This window comes from Ylistrum balloti, unplaced genomic scaffold (genome assembly GCF_031769215.1).
Source record: "Ylistrum balloti isolate Yb309-2 unplaced genomic scaffold, AGI_CSIRO_Ybal_v1 Utg370520, whole genome shotgun sequence".
In the NCBI taxonomy this organism is placed as follows: Eukaryota; Metazoa; Mollusca; class Bivalvia; order Pectinida; family Pectinidae; genus Ylistrum; species Ylistrum balloti.
Window position 1 is genome coordinate 559,962 of NW_026782333.1, and position 17,417 is coordinate 577,378.

Sequence of the window (17,417 nt, forward strand, 5' to 3'; positions counted from 1 at the left end):
CTGCTGTATCCAAAATTATCCAGCCAAGTGTGTCCGCTATGCTAAAGATGAAAGAGAGAAAGGATTTGGAAATTGATATGATATTTGTAAGCGTGTATAATCTTTGTTTAAAAACAATTTTGTTGAGTGTGGGAAAAATACATATTTTGTGGTCATACTTGTATGGTATAGCTCTCCAACATATTTTAAAAAAGGAAAAAATTCATTGAAATATGTTTGAATGATATAATTCAAGTTACACTGTTTACTAAATATAAAGATTTATCCTGCAACCAGCACTGCCATTGTTGGAATGCATTTACCAGATAAATATTTGCTGTATTCAGCAAGGCTGGAAAATAGCTGTATTTTAGCGTGTACATTAAATCAACAGAATTATTTTTTCATTACTGAAATATTTCATTAAGAAATACAGATACTTGTTTAAATCATATTTCCTGTAACAAACAAGTTTATTTATGAAAATTTGTAAAATGGCTTTTTATATCCATTGAAGTGTGGAGCTATATATCTGGGTGGAGCCATTATTTTGACATGTGTTTTCATACACAATTCAACGTAATGTCAGGAAATCAAACACTGACTACACCTAACAAACTATTTAAGTTTTGATAGTCTGAATTTTCCAAGTCTGAATTTTCCTTAAGTGTTGCAGGATAAATAAGATATATGACCAGTGTCTTAAAATATAAGCTGTGGTTTGATTGAGGACAGAAGGTTAAAATACAGACTAGAATCTAAGACACTGATCATGTACTCTGTATGTACACCAGTAAGCCTACAGTACTGGTCAAGATGTGTCTGGATAAAAAAAATATTGTTAAAATCCTTCATAATACATCTCTCAAAGTTGATGTAGGGCCCGACATTTTGCTACTTGCCAACAGATTCTTGTGAAACTGTGACAATTTTTCATAGCATTGTTCTGATTCGGTAGAGAGAAGTTGTCAGAACATGAGTGTTTAAAACATTGTTCAAGGGAGATAACTCTGAGATCATGCATGGAAAATTGATCTTCATAAGGATACTGTATTTAGTTGAACACTAATTACATGAGGTTTGTGACATTATTAGAATGGTGTCTTTGAGGTTGCTTGTAAAGCACTCTGATGACCATATGTATAGCAGGAGAACTGGGGTTTAATAATGGTAGGTGAAAACTTATTGTTTCTTGTGGCAAAATGGTCACTTTAAATACACATTACCTAGATATTAGTGGAAGATTTTAAAATAGACAAGAAAAGTTTGACTTGAAATGAATAGTTTTACAATATAATGAAGAGTGTAACTTAGAAATGACAAGCTACAAAATGCTAATGGACAGTAATTAAAGAATATAACTTTGAAACTAATTGTTAGTTAATGGTGTGAAGATGTTGAAATAGGGAAAGTTGAACTTTGTACAGGAAAGCAGAGGAGAAGTGTTGCAGAAATGTATTACACAAAGACAAACACAGGGAAACATTGCTGCTGGAGGAAAGTTCATCTTAAAAAAGTTAATGTTTTCCTGTTACAACAATAATGATATTGCACAGCCAGAAATCTTAACCTAAGCCCTCCCTGTATTACAACTACTTAAAAAGATACCTGTACTTCAGAATTTAGCAACAATTATTATAAGAATTGGATCTGATTTCTTCAGAAAAGTCACAGAAAGTTTAGCAAAAGCACCAACAACAAGAAATACAGTTTAAATATTTTTGCTTTTGGACAGGAGCACATTAACCCTCATTGTTGATTTTGTCAGATTCTGTTACACATTCAGATTTGTATACTAATCGATCAGAAACCATTCATCAAAACGAGTTACAGATTTCAGATTTGTATAGTTACTGATCAGAAACCATTCATCTAACTGATAGTTACAAATATCAAATTTGTAAAGTTAGATAACTTTAATTGACTGCATCCGAACCCAGTGACATTCGGTATAAGTGGTTGTTTTGGTTGAACTAACAGAAGATACACCCTGTAGACAACAAAATGTGTCTGTAGAATTGTTGTCTACAAAATATCTACCATTAATAACCTCCAAAGTGCTTTAGTGCATTGATATTTTCAGACTAGAAAAAAATAATCAGAAATTTTTGAGTTTTGCGGATGAATGATGCTTATTTAAGCATATCCTGATAAATCAGTCTTGCGGAAAATATACATTGTTGTATATTATTCATTGGGAAACTATTCAATAACTTCCATATACAGTTATAATGGGAGTTTTCATTTTCGCTGTCTATCTTGTCCATTCTGGCGTTTGTGCAATAAATCTGCATCACCATGCTAGGTATTGTATTTTGATATTTGTAATAACACTTTCTACCTCAGATTAACAAAAAAGTGATTCCTATAGTTCATTAATGAATTATAATTGTATATATATTATAGATAAATCATTTGTATAAATTGGTAAATATACTTTTCTGTTTTATACAGTGTCTTGTATTAAAAGATCCTTCTCGACAAATATACCTTTGTTTACTTTGAAATAAATTTATCAGCAAGCAGTTATACACATTAGGATTCTCTTTAAAAGCCAGGTAATAGCAACAAACATCATTTATCAGCTTGGAACTGTGAATCTTATGAAGCATTCACATAGAACTTTATTATAAGATATGAAAATATTACTTTTATTTTGAAAATCTATGGCCACCAGTTACTAAAGTTATGAGAGCGCTAGACATTAACATATTAAATGCTTCTCGTAAAATATTCAGATTGTTTAAGTAGTCTTTTTAGCCAAATCGATCAAATTATACACATTGTATCAGTTGATTTTTCAAACTCTTAAAATCTAATATCCTGTCTTTATATTTAATCAGAAGTGACGTTAATGCTATCTGTAGGCATATATAATGATAATGAGCACTCTGTTGGCATGCTCATGTACAATATTGTTTTCTGTCGACATTACTCTAATGCATATGTCAGCAGGCACAATTATTAATAAATGATTCTATTTTTGAGTTGATTTCGTTGATCTCACAAGTTTTTCCTTATCCTATGATTTAGAAAAAAAAATTTCTAATGTTTTGAAATTAAATAAAACATTGGTACATTTGTTGTGATTGATCACAAGACTGTTTTACCATTTAACATTATCCGTTTAAAAAAAATTCATTATACTTACATTCAGGGATCGTGTGATTGTGATTGTTTTAGAGCAGCTAGGGAGAGTAATTTGTGAGAATGGTTGAATATATTCTGTTTAATATGTAATGTCATTTATATTCTGGGGACACAAATTTCATGGTTTTCTAAAAAAATAAACATTTTTATCGGGGCTTGATTTTGTGGATAAATCTGACTCACAAAATCAGTTTTAGGAGACTAAACCAGGTGAGTGATACAGGCCCTATGTGCCTTTTGTTTAAAAGCTGCATCCATCTTGTGTATTTGTTTCTGTTAAATCCATGGGTACTGTTAATTTATAACATCATATGTCAATCAATGACTTATGACATAGATAAAACTTTGACAGTTTACATATAACTATATATTTGGTATACTACCTGTAGTGGTAAAAGAAACAAAAGGCATTCTAAATTGCTATTGTGAACATTCAGTTAGTTGGATAAATATCTTTTATTTATTTATCAGGTTTGGATGATACAAGTGACATTTAAACTGTGTCATTTCTTTCAAGTCTACAAAATGTCATTCTGTAAAACAGCCACACAGTAGTATTCTAAAAAAAAACACCCTGTTAAATTTGAGCCCCATGAAAATAAATGATATTACAATGTCCTTCTATTTCTCTCCAAGCTGATATTTTAAGTTTTTAAAAAAAGATTACTTGAAGGCAGTCATAGATAGGCAGTTAAATGTTTATTCTGCAATAAAAAAAGAAAACAAGTGTTTGTGTGACATGGATAGTATCATGTTTATAAATGTCCCTTCTCAGGTGTTTCATGCTGTGTCAGACTATGTTTCACTAACTGATAATCTTAGAAGTCAGGAGAAATGTTATGTTGTGTGAAAATGTGATAAAAATATTCAACTGCTATATTTCATCTTTAATCAATCATGTTTCTTATTTTTGCCATAGCACTACGTTTCTTGCATAAATGATTGTATTCTGGGTAATATTGACTGACCAAATGGCTGTCATTTAATTTTGTCATTCTTAAGATACTTTTTCAATACAATGCTTGCTATTTTTTTTTTAAGATAGTTGTTATCTTCATGTATATTCATAATGGAAAATGAAATATACATTTGCATCTTATGCATATTCATACTTAAAATTAGTTATATTTGCATCTTATGCATATTCATACTGAAAATGAGTTATATTTGCATCTTATGCATATTCATTCTGGAAACAAGATACATTTGTATCTTATGCATACTTACACTAAAAAAAGATATATTTACATCTTGTGCATATTCATACTGAAAACAAGGTACATTTGCATCTTTTTCATATTCATTCTGAAAATGAGATATATTTGCATCTTTTGAATATTTACACAGAAATGAGATGTAAATTAGATATGATGTATGTTAATGCTGCTGTCTTGTGATGATTGCCATGTATAGATCTGATTAACTTTATTCCCATGTTGTGTTGCCCAGTGTATACTGTATCCGGTGATGGTCCTGCTGTATGCAAGAAACGTGAATAGAGGGAAAGGTCGCAGTGACTTGTTGTAGACTAATTTTTATCCATGTGTTCAAATCTCACCTTATCCTAACAATTCCAGGTCCATTATGAAAAATATTAACTTTAGGTTAAAAAAGGTATTTTAGCCTTACCATAATATGAAACCAGGTCTAAGGGAAATAAAAGTATGGGTTATAGTGTTTTTTTAAAAGGGTTCCACAAGACAAGATTCAGGATAGAAAACAAAATATGGACTACAGGTATAGTTAAAATGGGTATTTTTCAAAATATTCTTTAGGATTCGGTTTGAATATGCTTGTAATGATTTGTTTTAATCGGAAAGATACATTATACTTCATCACTGTCAGCAAAACTTCAGTTTAAAAGATTCTGAAATGGAGATGTATCCCCTTATGTTAAACGTTAATACAATTATTCAAGATAACACAAGAAAATACCAACAGAAATCCACTTTAAAAATCTGCATATGTAATTAACTGAGGACAGTGTACTGGAGAAAACCTTTTAAATAGGTCATGTAATGTGTTTGCCTGTACTCATGACGTCACTAATAAGTGGTGTTAAGTGACTGACTGAGATAACGTCACTAATAAGTGGTGTTACGACACGGATTGAGATGTCGCACAGACGTTTACAACACGTGTTATGTTCATCTATACGTTATGGTTATATACATTAGTTATATCAGTTCTGTGGTTCATTTTGTATGTAAAAGAATGTGAAAAGACTTTGGATAGGGAACTCGTAAAATAAATGTTTTAACTTCAGTTACATGTTACTGCTAATGGTCCGGTGATAATTTCTACTTGAAAGATGAAAATGAGAACGACCGAACAATACCACTGACTGAAGATAATTGTTTAAACAGTTCTAGATTTAGCAATTTAGTAATCCGCATTATTAAATCCGTACCATCATGTATTTGTTTACTACCATTGTCTCAGGGAAATACTCGTTTTTTCGTTGTTTTTTTTTTCAGTATTCATTTACTGTTTACAGATTTTCTTTTTGATTCCGGAATTTTCCAATGCCCACTTCCATTTTATAGATCAATGGGTTTGGGACACCATTTTAGATTTTTACTGAAAAGTGCTACTCCTTTCATATGAAAAGTGACACCAATGTCCAGCTTCATTCATATCTGTCCCGATAGTTATCTTTAGGCTCTGAAATGTCCTCGTTACGCATGGGTGAGAAATTTACCACGTGGTTCATTGAAACGAGTTTTAGAAAGGCAATCAAACTACAAATGTACTCCTTATTTTCATCTAGGCTGATGAAAATGGTATATAAATATTATCTCTAACTTGATGATAATGAAAAACAACTGCTCGGTGTTTTACATAGTGAATACATAAACTTCCCAATTAACTATTATAGAACTGGCAACTGGGTAAATAAGCTTAGTAACATTTAACATTTTCTCGTCGTTTCTTTTTTGCCTTCGTCCATGTGACTTCGTTATATGTTTGTTAACATAATATCACAGGGACTCCGGGATGGCTAAATGAAGTCAGCCTGCTGATACAGAGAAACACGAAAACCCGGCTATTGTGAAGCATCTAAAAAAATCAACAAGGTTTTTAAAATATAAAGAATACATTCAATCCAAATTCATTTTTTGTTTTTATTATTATAATTATTTTAGAAAACCGATTGTTATTTTTTTCTACAATCCGTCTAAGATGTGAATGATTGAATTCATTGTTTATGCATGTAGAGAATAGTCTCTGTAAATGATGATGAGTCCGTATATATCGCTGTATATACCTAGTAAGGCCATTGCTGTAGTGGTTTCATTTGAAATAAACACAGTTATGATTTAACTTGTCTTTGTCTTATTGATATGATACTGTTACAAGCAACGAATATTTCACAAAATACACCGGTGGACATGCAAGAACTCTGTTGGAAGATCATACCAATGGGTTCGAGATGGTGAACTAGAAATTCAATCATCTTAACTCTTAACGAATTCATCCTCTTGGCTTGGCTTTATACTTTACATGAAATTCGTTCCTGTATAGCCCGCAACCATTATTTGAACTGCAGTTAACTGCCACCCCTTTGTAAAAAATCTTAATCAACAGTTACTATTGTCCATTTGCCATTCCTTAACAGTAACATCCCTGCCTCGCTGTCTAATGTTCGCATTCCGCTTTTGATTCGAAATTCAAGGTCTTGCTAAGAATATCTATCATACAATTGTGTGACTAATGGTTCATACATTGTGACAGGATTTTCCAGAACACTTTCCTATTTGCAATGGTTGGAACTTTCCTTGAATTTTACCCGATTATTGATTCTGAATTAGATTTTGGATTTACATGTTGATACCATCTCTTTGTTACTGATAACGATTTACAAATTGTATATGGCAAGTTATCGATGAAGCCAAATGTGGCTACAATTTCACGGGTTCACATCATTTTCGGGTTTCCTCAACCTTCAAGTTGATAACGTCCATAGATTTTCCGTAGTTTATTAAATATACTGTGTGGAGGACTAGCATTCTAACCTCTATGATATGTGTTTATATTCTGTCTACTAAAGCGAGAAGTGTTCACATTTTATCAGAACATTATTTATCTTCAGTCCTGAATCTATTGCCCAATATTCACACATTTACAACATTTTTCGAAGTAGAACGTGTCAATTTCAGTGTCGTCTATGCTTTCCGCTGTGTCAGCTGTCTCTCCAGTTTTGTACACCACTGCAGTATCAATCTCCTTGGACATCATACATGTACACCCAGTACACCCGATCGCAAACCTGAAATAGTGACAGATAATTTTGATTCCATATCTTTAAATATGTTTCGTTCGTGGTATGATATTGAAGTTCTGAAACCCACATATATACCTAAAATATTGCACTGATTTTCAGGTATAAGAGAAATGCACAGCACTGCTATTTCAGAATTCAATTCTGTCGCTGTCAACACGTGCCTCCACAGCTAGTAATGCAAGACAACAAAAAATTAAGTCGCTATTTCCAATGTGATATTTTAAGGATTGATTTGGAGAACAAAGTTTATCTTTCCTTGTGGGTATTTTAAAAACGAGATCCTGTCAATGTTTCTTCATGGATTGAGTTTTATGCCCCCCGCCATAAATTGGGGACATAGAGCGTAACCCACTTCTGTCCCTTCGCGTTGCGTCTCGTCCTGTCCGTCCTAATTCATTGTAAACACCTAACAACTTCATTCTTTGATAGATTTTGATTAAACTTTGTACAAAGGTCAGTAATGAGTATACTTCGGGTACTGTTGTGTTTCTGTGGTACAAGGTAAAGGCCAAGTTTACACATGCTATCTATAGCAAATCGTCAACTGATTCAATTTAAACACTTAGCAACTCCATTCTTTCATTGAATTAGGTCAAATTTAACGCAAAGGTCAAGAATGAGTATATTTTGGAAAATGTCGTGTATTAGGGGCCAAGTTCAAGGCCAAGGTTAATGGTGCTTTATTTATATAATGTATTATCTAGTTCAATTTAAACAACGAGTGGTTTCATTTTTCCATAGAGTTTGGTCAAACTTGATACAAAGATTAATTATGAGGACACCTCAGACATCGTTGTGTTTCAGGGGTCCAAGGTCACGGCCAACGTCATCGTTGCTATATATAGAAAATCACCAGCGATTCAACGCCGACATTAATTTCACATGGCTGCGAGTCATTTATATCTTACATACATTCTTTTCAGTTGGTATTATCATAGCAATTGAAAGACCAGTGTTAAATCATAAGAACAGATAATACATTCAAAATAGAGTAAGAAGACTTACTGACAACTTCCGGTCTGGAAGAACTGACGTGCCTCGTCTAGTGAAACAAGCTCACGAGTAGCACCGAATAAATTGTCCTTAAAATTCGGACTGATGAAGAATGTATTCCTTCAAAATAAAAATGAAAAAAAAATGTTGAGAATTTATCAGAGAGATTTGTTCATGAAAAACGGTTTTAAATGCAATGAAAAGGACATCTCTCTGAACAACAAGCTCAATATAATCCTGCTGTATGATCACAGTTTACAGAATAAGTGTTCTCTCTTAACTTCATCCATATACTGTAAACGTACTGATCTTGCCGAAATAAAATTTTAGCACGTTTTCAATTAAAAAGGGATGTTAAGCTGAGTTCGCGCAATAGTTATTATATTTACAGCGGTACAGAAACTGTTATTAGCAACAGTATGTTTTGACCAATAACTTGAGCACAAAAAGCGCTAAATTAATATTACCGCTAAAACTTGTACCTTTACAGTCTTACAAAATATATATTTTTTTTAATTATCATTTTATCTATTGTTATGTTTGTGTAACGTAAAAATATTTTAAAATGAGCTTACGACTGACAGCAGCCATTGAACGTGGTATCTAAGGCCGATCTCCGCGTCCGCGGCGAAGTACTAACTGTTTTGTTCTTCAGAAAGCAATTTACTCCGCAACTCCAGGGACTCGTGACGTTTTCTTTGACTATATGATATATACTCGATTTTCGCTCAAATTCCAATTGTTCTTCCTCAGTCCGGAAATATCCGGGATAGGACTTTTTCAGTGTAGCACTGGTTATACGTTTATCCTCACTATCAATAACAGAGACAAATATTTGTTGGTAATGAAAGACATGATTTGATATAACAGCTACATCCAAAATTCTAACACAGTTTACCATGGACAAGGCATATACTTACAAAGAATTAATAGGAATATTTTTTAGTTTCATGACGGTGCGAAAGGCAAACTGATTTTCTTTGATACATTTCAAAAACATTACAATACGAAAGATTATTTTATACCAAATTACTACACACACGAGCCTGCATGGCATGATGTGATGTGGAAGCTAATTCGCACCACTTTCAGTCATTCTAAATTCATTCATCAGTGAGCCCATCACATTCAAACGGGAAAGTATACAGCCAGACAGTTGATGGAGGGGCTCCCAGATCAAAACGTGACAGATTCCTTTTTAACATCATTAGTCGGAATGATTCTGTTTGATAGTAAGCAGTAGCGATTTGTGTGAATTGGAGAAAATCTTGGCTAGAACTCCTCGCTGATTCTGATACAGCAAATAGGGGGTCACTTATGATTGCTAGATCAACATCTGATTCACTATTCAGAAAATCACGTTCAGCACAAAAAGCAAACGAAACCACCAAGATTGAAATCCATACTGTTATCGTACGTCGGACACAACATTTATAAGCAGTTTTGATTTGGTGGAGTAAAAATATATAATGACATATTCCCTCACTGTATCTATTTGGTCTCAAATTTGTTTAGGTAAAGGGAAATAAATTTATATCAACAGTATCTCACCGCCATATGTGGGTGGGGGGGAGGGGTGTCAAGCTGAATAAACGGTCGGTCTCTGTCCCCTGGTATGGGAGAGTCAGGGCCCAATAAGGGAAATAGAGCAAATTCGTCTTCTGTAGTAATGTCATGCTTCTCTCCTAATTAAGACTGTATTATTGGATGATAGGAAATCAATTTTTAAATTGTGTTAAATTGTGTTAACTGTGGCTTGGGGCCGATTAGTGGAAATAGAGGAAATGTTCTAAATACTTGTGGGAAAGGGACTCTGTCCTGATTTGGTCTGAAACATTCCTAGTTAAAGGGAACTCATGTTTTGTACCAAACAGGAGTCTATGATCAGAGATGTATGGCACATAATGAGAAACGATAGTTCTTACAAAAAAGTTCTTACAAATCCTCCATCCTTACAAGGATTTTATGAATGATGATTCTGGCTTCTGTTCGACCACAAGGTCAGGACTCAATGGATAAATTATCTCAAAAAATACTTTTTTATATTTGGAAACCAGGGCCCATGGGCCTCTTGTACAGCTAGGGAATCCTTGGATATTAACGTTCATGTTTGCCAATACCTAGGTTTGTTAATAAAACTTTAGGGCTGTAAACAATGATAAATACTTTGTAGTTAGAAAGGATATATTTACAAAAAGACTTAAAAAGCCGTGATGATTCAGATATAAGAACTGTGTCGGGAGAAAAAGCTTGGAGGATCTAGAAGCAATAACTATGCTAAGAGAAGAAGCTTGGAGGATCTAGATGCAATAACTCTGTCGAGAAGAAGCTTGGAGGATCTAGATGCAATAACTGTCGAGAAGAAGCTTGGAGGATCTAGATGCAATAACTGTGTCGAGAAGAAGCTTGGAGGATCTAGATGTAAGAACTGTGTCATGAGAAGAGGCTTGGAGGATCTAGATGCAATAACTGTGTCGAGAAGAAGCTTGGATGATTTAGATGTAAGAACTGTGTCATGAGAAGAGGCTTGGAGGATGTATGAGTAACAACTGTGTCAGGAGAAGAGGCTTTGATGATTAAGATGTAAGAACTGTGTCAGGAGATGAGGCTTGGATGATTTAGATGTAAGAACTGTGTCAGGAGATGAGGCTTTGATGATTAAGATGTAAGAACTGTGTCAGGAGATGAGGCTTGGATGATTTAGATGTAAGAACTGTGTCAGGAGATGAGGCTTGGACAATCTTGAAGTATCAGGAGAAAACGACAAGGATCTAAAAACACAGAAACTTACCTGAATTCTTTCCATATCAAAACTGCAATGACAATAATTGTAGTCGCTGCTAAACACACTGCCACTATTAGCTGAAATAAAGGGATTCGTCAATTTAGAATTGGTCCTGTAGAGCTACTGTACTCAGATCAGCTGAACCATAGCGGACAAACTCATGCCAAACAGTAAATGTAATATCTGACCTGCAACACCACACTGATAAAACTTCTCATGGTGTTTAAATAAACTTCAACGTTTCACTGCAATTGAACTCAACACAACACAATGGGAAACACTAAACCAGGGAAAGACATTATAGCAATATATGTAATATATTGTAGGTATTATGGATTGTCAGGTTAAGTTTGGAAAAATGCAAGTTTCAAGATATAATTAAAACGATAGCATGAATAAATATGATTAGTACTATAATTCGACACATTTCAGCGAGATACGTAATCAGTTGCTGTTATTTTTTTGCACAACATTGCAGTTTAATTAAAATGGCGAAGGTCAGAAATATTGCTAGTTCATTAATTACAACTACATATGGCTATATAAAATAGACATGTCTCGTTGACCTTCAGATGATCTTTTGGTATCTAGTTCGTGTTTGGTTCCAAATCTGCCATTTATTTTAGTATTATCGAAGACAATACCTACGACTGTTTCATATATACACTAACTTATTTAAGCGTCCTAGGTTTCAAAATTTTAACATTACTGATGAGTCCTAGAACGACGAAATAGCTGTATGATGCGGTTTAATTCATTGTTTGGCTCTACTCTATCTCACTCTAAATTATGCAAATGTGTTATTCACTCGTGTGTCTTTTGTACAATATTTATTAGTGAAACCCATAACAAAAAAAACGAAAATAAAATACCAAAAGCTTGTTGACGCCTTGTGCGCTTAGACAAGTACATTTACCGCTCCTAGTGTCCTCCTCAAACTGCATTGTCTGAAAATTTAAGTAAAACAGTTTGTAACGAAATTACAAATAAAATACCGACATGTCAACATAATCTTAATGCAAACTCATGTTCGATGAAGCTAGGAGAAAATATGAACCAAAGAATGAGTTACACGGAGACACCATGAGAATGTACAAGTAAAATAAGACCAGGTGTTCCGGAAGAGTAACAACAAATGTTGGTCAATCCAATTAACTACCAAGAATATAGATAAATACTATTTATTGTCTCACCGAACGAAATGGTCTTCTGGTTTTACTGTTTTTCACAATTTCACTTTTAAAAAAGCGAAAATAGAACTATACCAAGGCAACCTTTTACAGTCCACGTAATCAACAACCACAAGTCGGAAATAGCATAAAAGTAGATTGTGTTCCATTGTTATAACACATACATTTTGTTTAAAGTCTACTGTAATATTTTTTTTATTTAATCACTAAATGTTTGTACATGTATATATTTAAATATCCATTACATTAGGTAATTGTGTGTATACGGCATGATCAGCCTTTGCTCCATGGCTACTGTATCAGATGACCCAGGTATGTTTTCTGTTCATCAGGTAGACTAGTGTTATTTAGTTTGTATGAAAGGGATGTCTGTATCTAAAGGTCTGACTGATTTTGTGTTATATACATGAACATTACTGTAGTTTCCGCCAGAATGTATTACCGCTTCTAAGCAATAGCCACATAGAGGATGAACTTATGAAACCAGTCACTTGATATGCCTTTAAACAAAGAAAAAACATCTGAAAAAATGAGCTTGATTTTAAAATGTACAATTTTTATCATTAAAAATTTGAAACATTTTATTTTAATTCTATCATATGATTTAAGCCACAACAACAAAACTTATGAACTGGATTTTAGATAATACCAACCTCTTCCTTATTCTTAGCAGGTTTGTGGAGTTGCTTGAAACTGTGAAGGGATGAGATGGTAATAAAAGTTCACAAGAACCTATTGGGACATGAATGTTTATTGATTCACAATGTTATACCGCAGTGATATACAGATGTATGTATAGCAAATACGACGATTAATAGTAACATGCTAAACATAACCTATCTTCCCCATCTTACCTCACCCATAACCTACCTGTCAGACGTCTTCTCTCCCCGCTTTCTGCAGTGGTTGTAATGACAAATGAACGATAAAGCTTCACATAAACAGTACACAGTTTTGTGTATACAGATTTGGGGATTGTCCACGTCATAGGTAGATACACAGTCTATACTGTTTCTTTATTTGTAGAAATTACTCAGATATTTTTTTTCCAAATCCTGTCACAAAATCATCCTGTTTTTCATATTAACATGAAACGAAACTGAAAGATTTAGTCAAGTAACGAGACCAAAGATAGAAAATGAAAAACACATATTTACTTTCCATTCATATGTACTCAACAGTCGACGGGTGATGTTCAATCAAGCATATCTACCGACATTATAAGGTGTGTCACCTGTTCATAAGATAATGATACAGAATAGTTCACCTGTGTCCACAGAAATATGTATAATTTTCTCTATATTGCAGACGGTGTCAATTTTGAATCACACCACTGTTTTAACAATATTTTTTAAACAATTACAAGTAATTGAATATAGCATCACACACGATTCAACCAGTAAAGGTTGTGTATTGATATAAAACTAAATTACTTCCTGCCTTAGGGTTCTGTCCGGTCTGTATACAACTCACTCAGGACTACAGATAGCAACATTTAATACTGGTAATCTTGATCAATTAAAATTGGATAGAGGAAAACGGATGCCACAAATAGTCACTTCCGGTTCCGGCGTATAACACATGTATAACATATATTACTTGAGTTAACTAGCCGTGCTGCACTTAACACCACTTTTCGCCAACAGTACATAACCAATCTTCTCACTCAAACTGAACAAAAGTAGAAAGCTGAATAAATATTATTTAAAGTTATTTTTGATATATGCACGATTAAGTTATCCCTACAAATGTCATGTTAACCAAGTAAGCAATGTCACATTTCCAATTAAGAAAAATATCAACAATACGGAATCGCCAGGCAAACTGGTGTGCATCAAATACATCCAGTTTCACATATAAAGACATATTCTGTTTCTCAATGAGATCATTAAGACGATCGTAAAAACTTCCCTATATCCACATATCTTTATCAACCGGTATCTCTCTAAAGCTTTTTCTGCAGGGAATCGTGGTATTGGGAGCAGGCAGTAGAATATCGAATCAACTGCTTGAAAAAACACTTTAGGTTAGAGATGGAGGAATGTTGCTACACAGAAATGGAAAGTTCACAATAGGGAAATTGAACTCATCACGCTTAACATACAGTTTGTTGGAATGTTGTCTGTGATTAAAAGATCGAGATAAGTGACTGAAGAAGACAAGTATGTTATGTCATTTCTTGTTCTGGTGGGCACATACGATAGACATGGTCAGAAAGATTCGTATGGAAAAAAAAAGAAAAAAAAGAGGGGCATACTTTGTTCCTGTAGTCTATTGGAAGATATTACCAAAACTTCGACGAAGACTGTCAATCAGAAATTCAGTTCATTTTGTCATTTTTTGTTTTATTTTCATCACAACATTTTCATGTCTCATACCATTTACAAGAAGGATTTGAAAAAGATATATAAACCAACAAGGTGGCGGCGACTTATCAGTGGAAGAAAAGAGAGGAAGTAAAAAGGGAAAGAGACAGTAGGAAAATGGTAAAAAGTAGAGAATGAAAAATCGGATAAAAACATTGATGTAAGTACAGTGAAACAGATTCCAGTACAATTTAGGTATGCGTAAAGTTGTACATAAGTACATGTAATATATAGATTGGTCAGTTGTAAGTGACTTTATCATCTATATACAAAGTTTGGTAACAACAGAGCTATAATATCTGCACTGATTTTCATGTCAAAAAAGTTTAAGGTGTAATATAAATGTTTAATGTGAGTACAGCACGACTTCGTTTTCTACAACAGATATAGATGTATATTTATAATTAGGACGTCTTTCTATTTCATGGGGATTTCGAAGAAAGCAAGGACATTGTCTGATACGTTTAGTGAGAACAAGGACATTTCCACTTGTGTCGGACCGATAGTAAGGTTCATGTTGACAATATCAACTTTAATTGAGATACATTGTGCATTAAAAGTGAATGATGTATTTGATCTAACGTAGGCGTTTTGAGGCTATAATAAACTGAACGTGTATGGGAAGGAAAGTTGACAGCGGTAGGTGGCAAATAGTTTTGTCTTGCATATAGGTGATAGGAAATTAGCAACATCTGTAGTGTTGTATCATAAAGACAAGGAGAAAGTGGGCCATTCAGGTAGGAGGGAGATGAACCGTACAATGTTTTATGGAATTGAATCACCTTCGCATGTTTCATTCGTGACTTTTTCGATTCCTTCTATATTTTTTCAGTGTTATTGCTTCATTAAGTAACTCCCTCTCATTTGTAAATCTTAATATGAAATATCGAAATATACAGAGAAATAACAGTATAAGTTTTATTATTGTATTGATATGTGAAAAAATGTTTTGTACAGATGTGGTGTTTAATTAATAAAACTTATTCATTGTAGATTCTGAAACTAGGGTTATTGTATGTAATTCCGAACACTGTTACCTCTTTTCACCTTCATCTTGGAATATACAGCTAAAATGTGCCGAGAAACCCTATACTATTCCTACACTGAATGTGTGTTTGTTTGTGTGTGAGATGGTAGGGTTGGGGGTATATGTGACTGTGAATTATTCTGATGACGGTGATGATGATGATGATGATGATGATGATGTAAAAAAATGAAAAATATAAAAGACTTACAAAAAATAAATAATGATAATGACATACAAGCAACAATATTACATGGGCGAATTCACAGGAGAACAGTAATGAACAGAAATATTCACGCACATAAATATGTGTGCATTCGCATTTTTAAAATGTTCTTTTTCTTAAACAGCCAAGATGTAGTAGACAAATAAGAGACAAAAAGTACTAGTGCAAACACGATATAACCATTGGCATCTGAGTAGAACCTGGTCAAGCTCTGATCCTGTCTCAAGTCTATAAATATCATATGATATATTGTGATAGACATTCCATATCAAGTACGTGTATCACTACAAGAGAACCTTCAGTCCCTTTTAAGTTTATGAATTAACAAATAAATTCCTTCAGTTAAGACTGATGGAATGCGAGCCTAGTTTAATGTCATGGAACCATCGGTTTTAAGTACACGGAAGTGACGTCATAAAAAATAAAATATTCACATATTTACAAACAAGATACCCAATCACACTTTACATCCTTGTTCGCTTAGGGAAACCCTGAATTCAGATTTATTGGTAAATCACGATGTTAGCCATGTTATTCACTAGAAAGTATTTTTTTGTGATTTAACGTGATTAAATAGTTATATTTATCGAAAGATATATAGAAATATATGAAGGAAATCTGTAACAGCTGTAAATGACTCGCTCTGAACGGTTCCATTATAGAATGTTGTTATTGAATCACATTTCTATATATTGACGAGGTCCTGTATTCCTATAACAAGTAATTTTTTCACCATGGCCATCGATGTTACCATTTATCCATCAAAATTTTAAATCAAGGACATGACAGACTCTCAACATTAACTATTTACATTGAAATCAAATTTCGTGTTTTGTATTTAAAAATAGTTGTTGACTGCTAGTTTTAAAGCTAAGGCTGCCAGAGGAGGGCATATGACACCTGATCAAAACAGTTGATCTTCAAGTTTAAAAGGCATATATAAAGCGGTTTTAAAACAGCAAACATTTTGGAAATGAACAGATTTATTGTGTGTCGTTTTTTGAAGAGGAATGGAAATCAGGAAGGTGTAGGTAAAATGTACTGAATCACACTCTCAGGTAATGGAAGTGTGGCAGGAACTGAATAGAAAACGTTTTAACATTGTAGCAGAAAAACTTAGCCTAAAAATTCGTTACATAATTTATGAAAATGCTGTCAACACATGAAGGCAGATATCACAGGAGAGTTATGGAAAAGACAACCAGCATTTCTGGGCGGAACAAATTCCAAAGTCCTACATCCATGCATCCTTTGCTACATAGTAAATATGTGGGTAGCGATGCCAGTGTTGGTGATGAACCAATTGGATGGCGATGATCCAAGGGAGATAAGTTGTAAATTATCAGAATTTGTTTGTTATTGTTAATCATGATGTGTGTCAATTTGAAGATTATTTGTGTGGAGGCATGTAAGTGATTT

General features: G+C 33.6%; 1 protein-coding gene across 1 annotated transcript; it reads right to left on the bottom strand.

The window, feature by feature from the left end:
* Window positions 1-7,230: 7,230 nt before the first annotated feature.
* On the bottom strand, window positions 7,231-13,322 carry LOC132555858 (uncharacterized). Its single transcript, XM_060220218.1, has 6 exons — window positions 13,253-13,322; window positions 12,065-12,139; window positions 11,199-11,269; window positions 8,983-9,219; window positions 8,420-8,527; window positions 7,231-7,399 (listed from the first exon to the last, which is right to left on the bottom strand). The coding sequence occupies exons 2-6, from the start codon at window positions 12,134-12,136 to the stop codon at window positions 7,231-7,233; spliced, it is 657 nt and encodes a 218-aa protein (XP_060076201.1). The 5' UTR covers window positions 12,137-12,139; window positions 13,253-13,322.
* Window positions 13,323-17,417: the final 4,095 nt, after the last annotated feature.

Bases quoted from the DNA above. Each gene is read 5' to 3' on its own strand.
- LOC132555858 (XM_060220218.1), bottom strand. From the start codon at position 12,136: ATGCAGTTTGAGGAGGACACTAGGAGCGGTAAATGTACTTGTCTAAGC. The intron at 8,528-8,982 runs GTAAGCTCATTT...TTTATTTTGAAG, and splicing joins TTCAATGGCTGCTGTCAGTC to GAATACATTCTTCATCAGTC. The intron at 7,400-8,419 runs GTAAGTCTTCTT...TCACTATTTCAG, and splicing joins TTCCAGACCGGAAGTTGTCA to GTTTGCGATCGGGTGTACTG.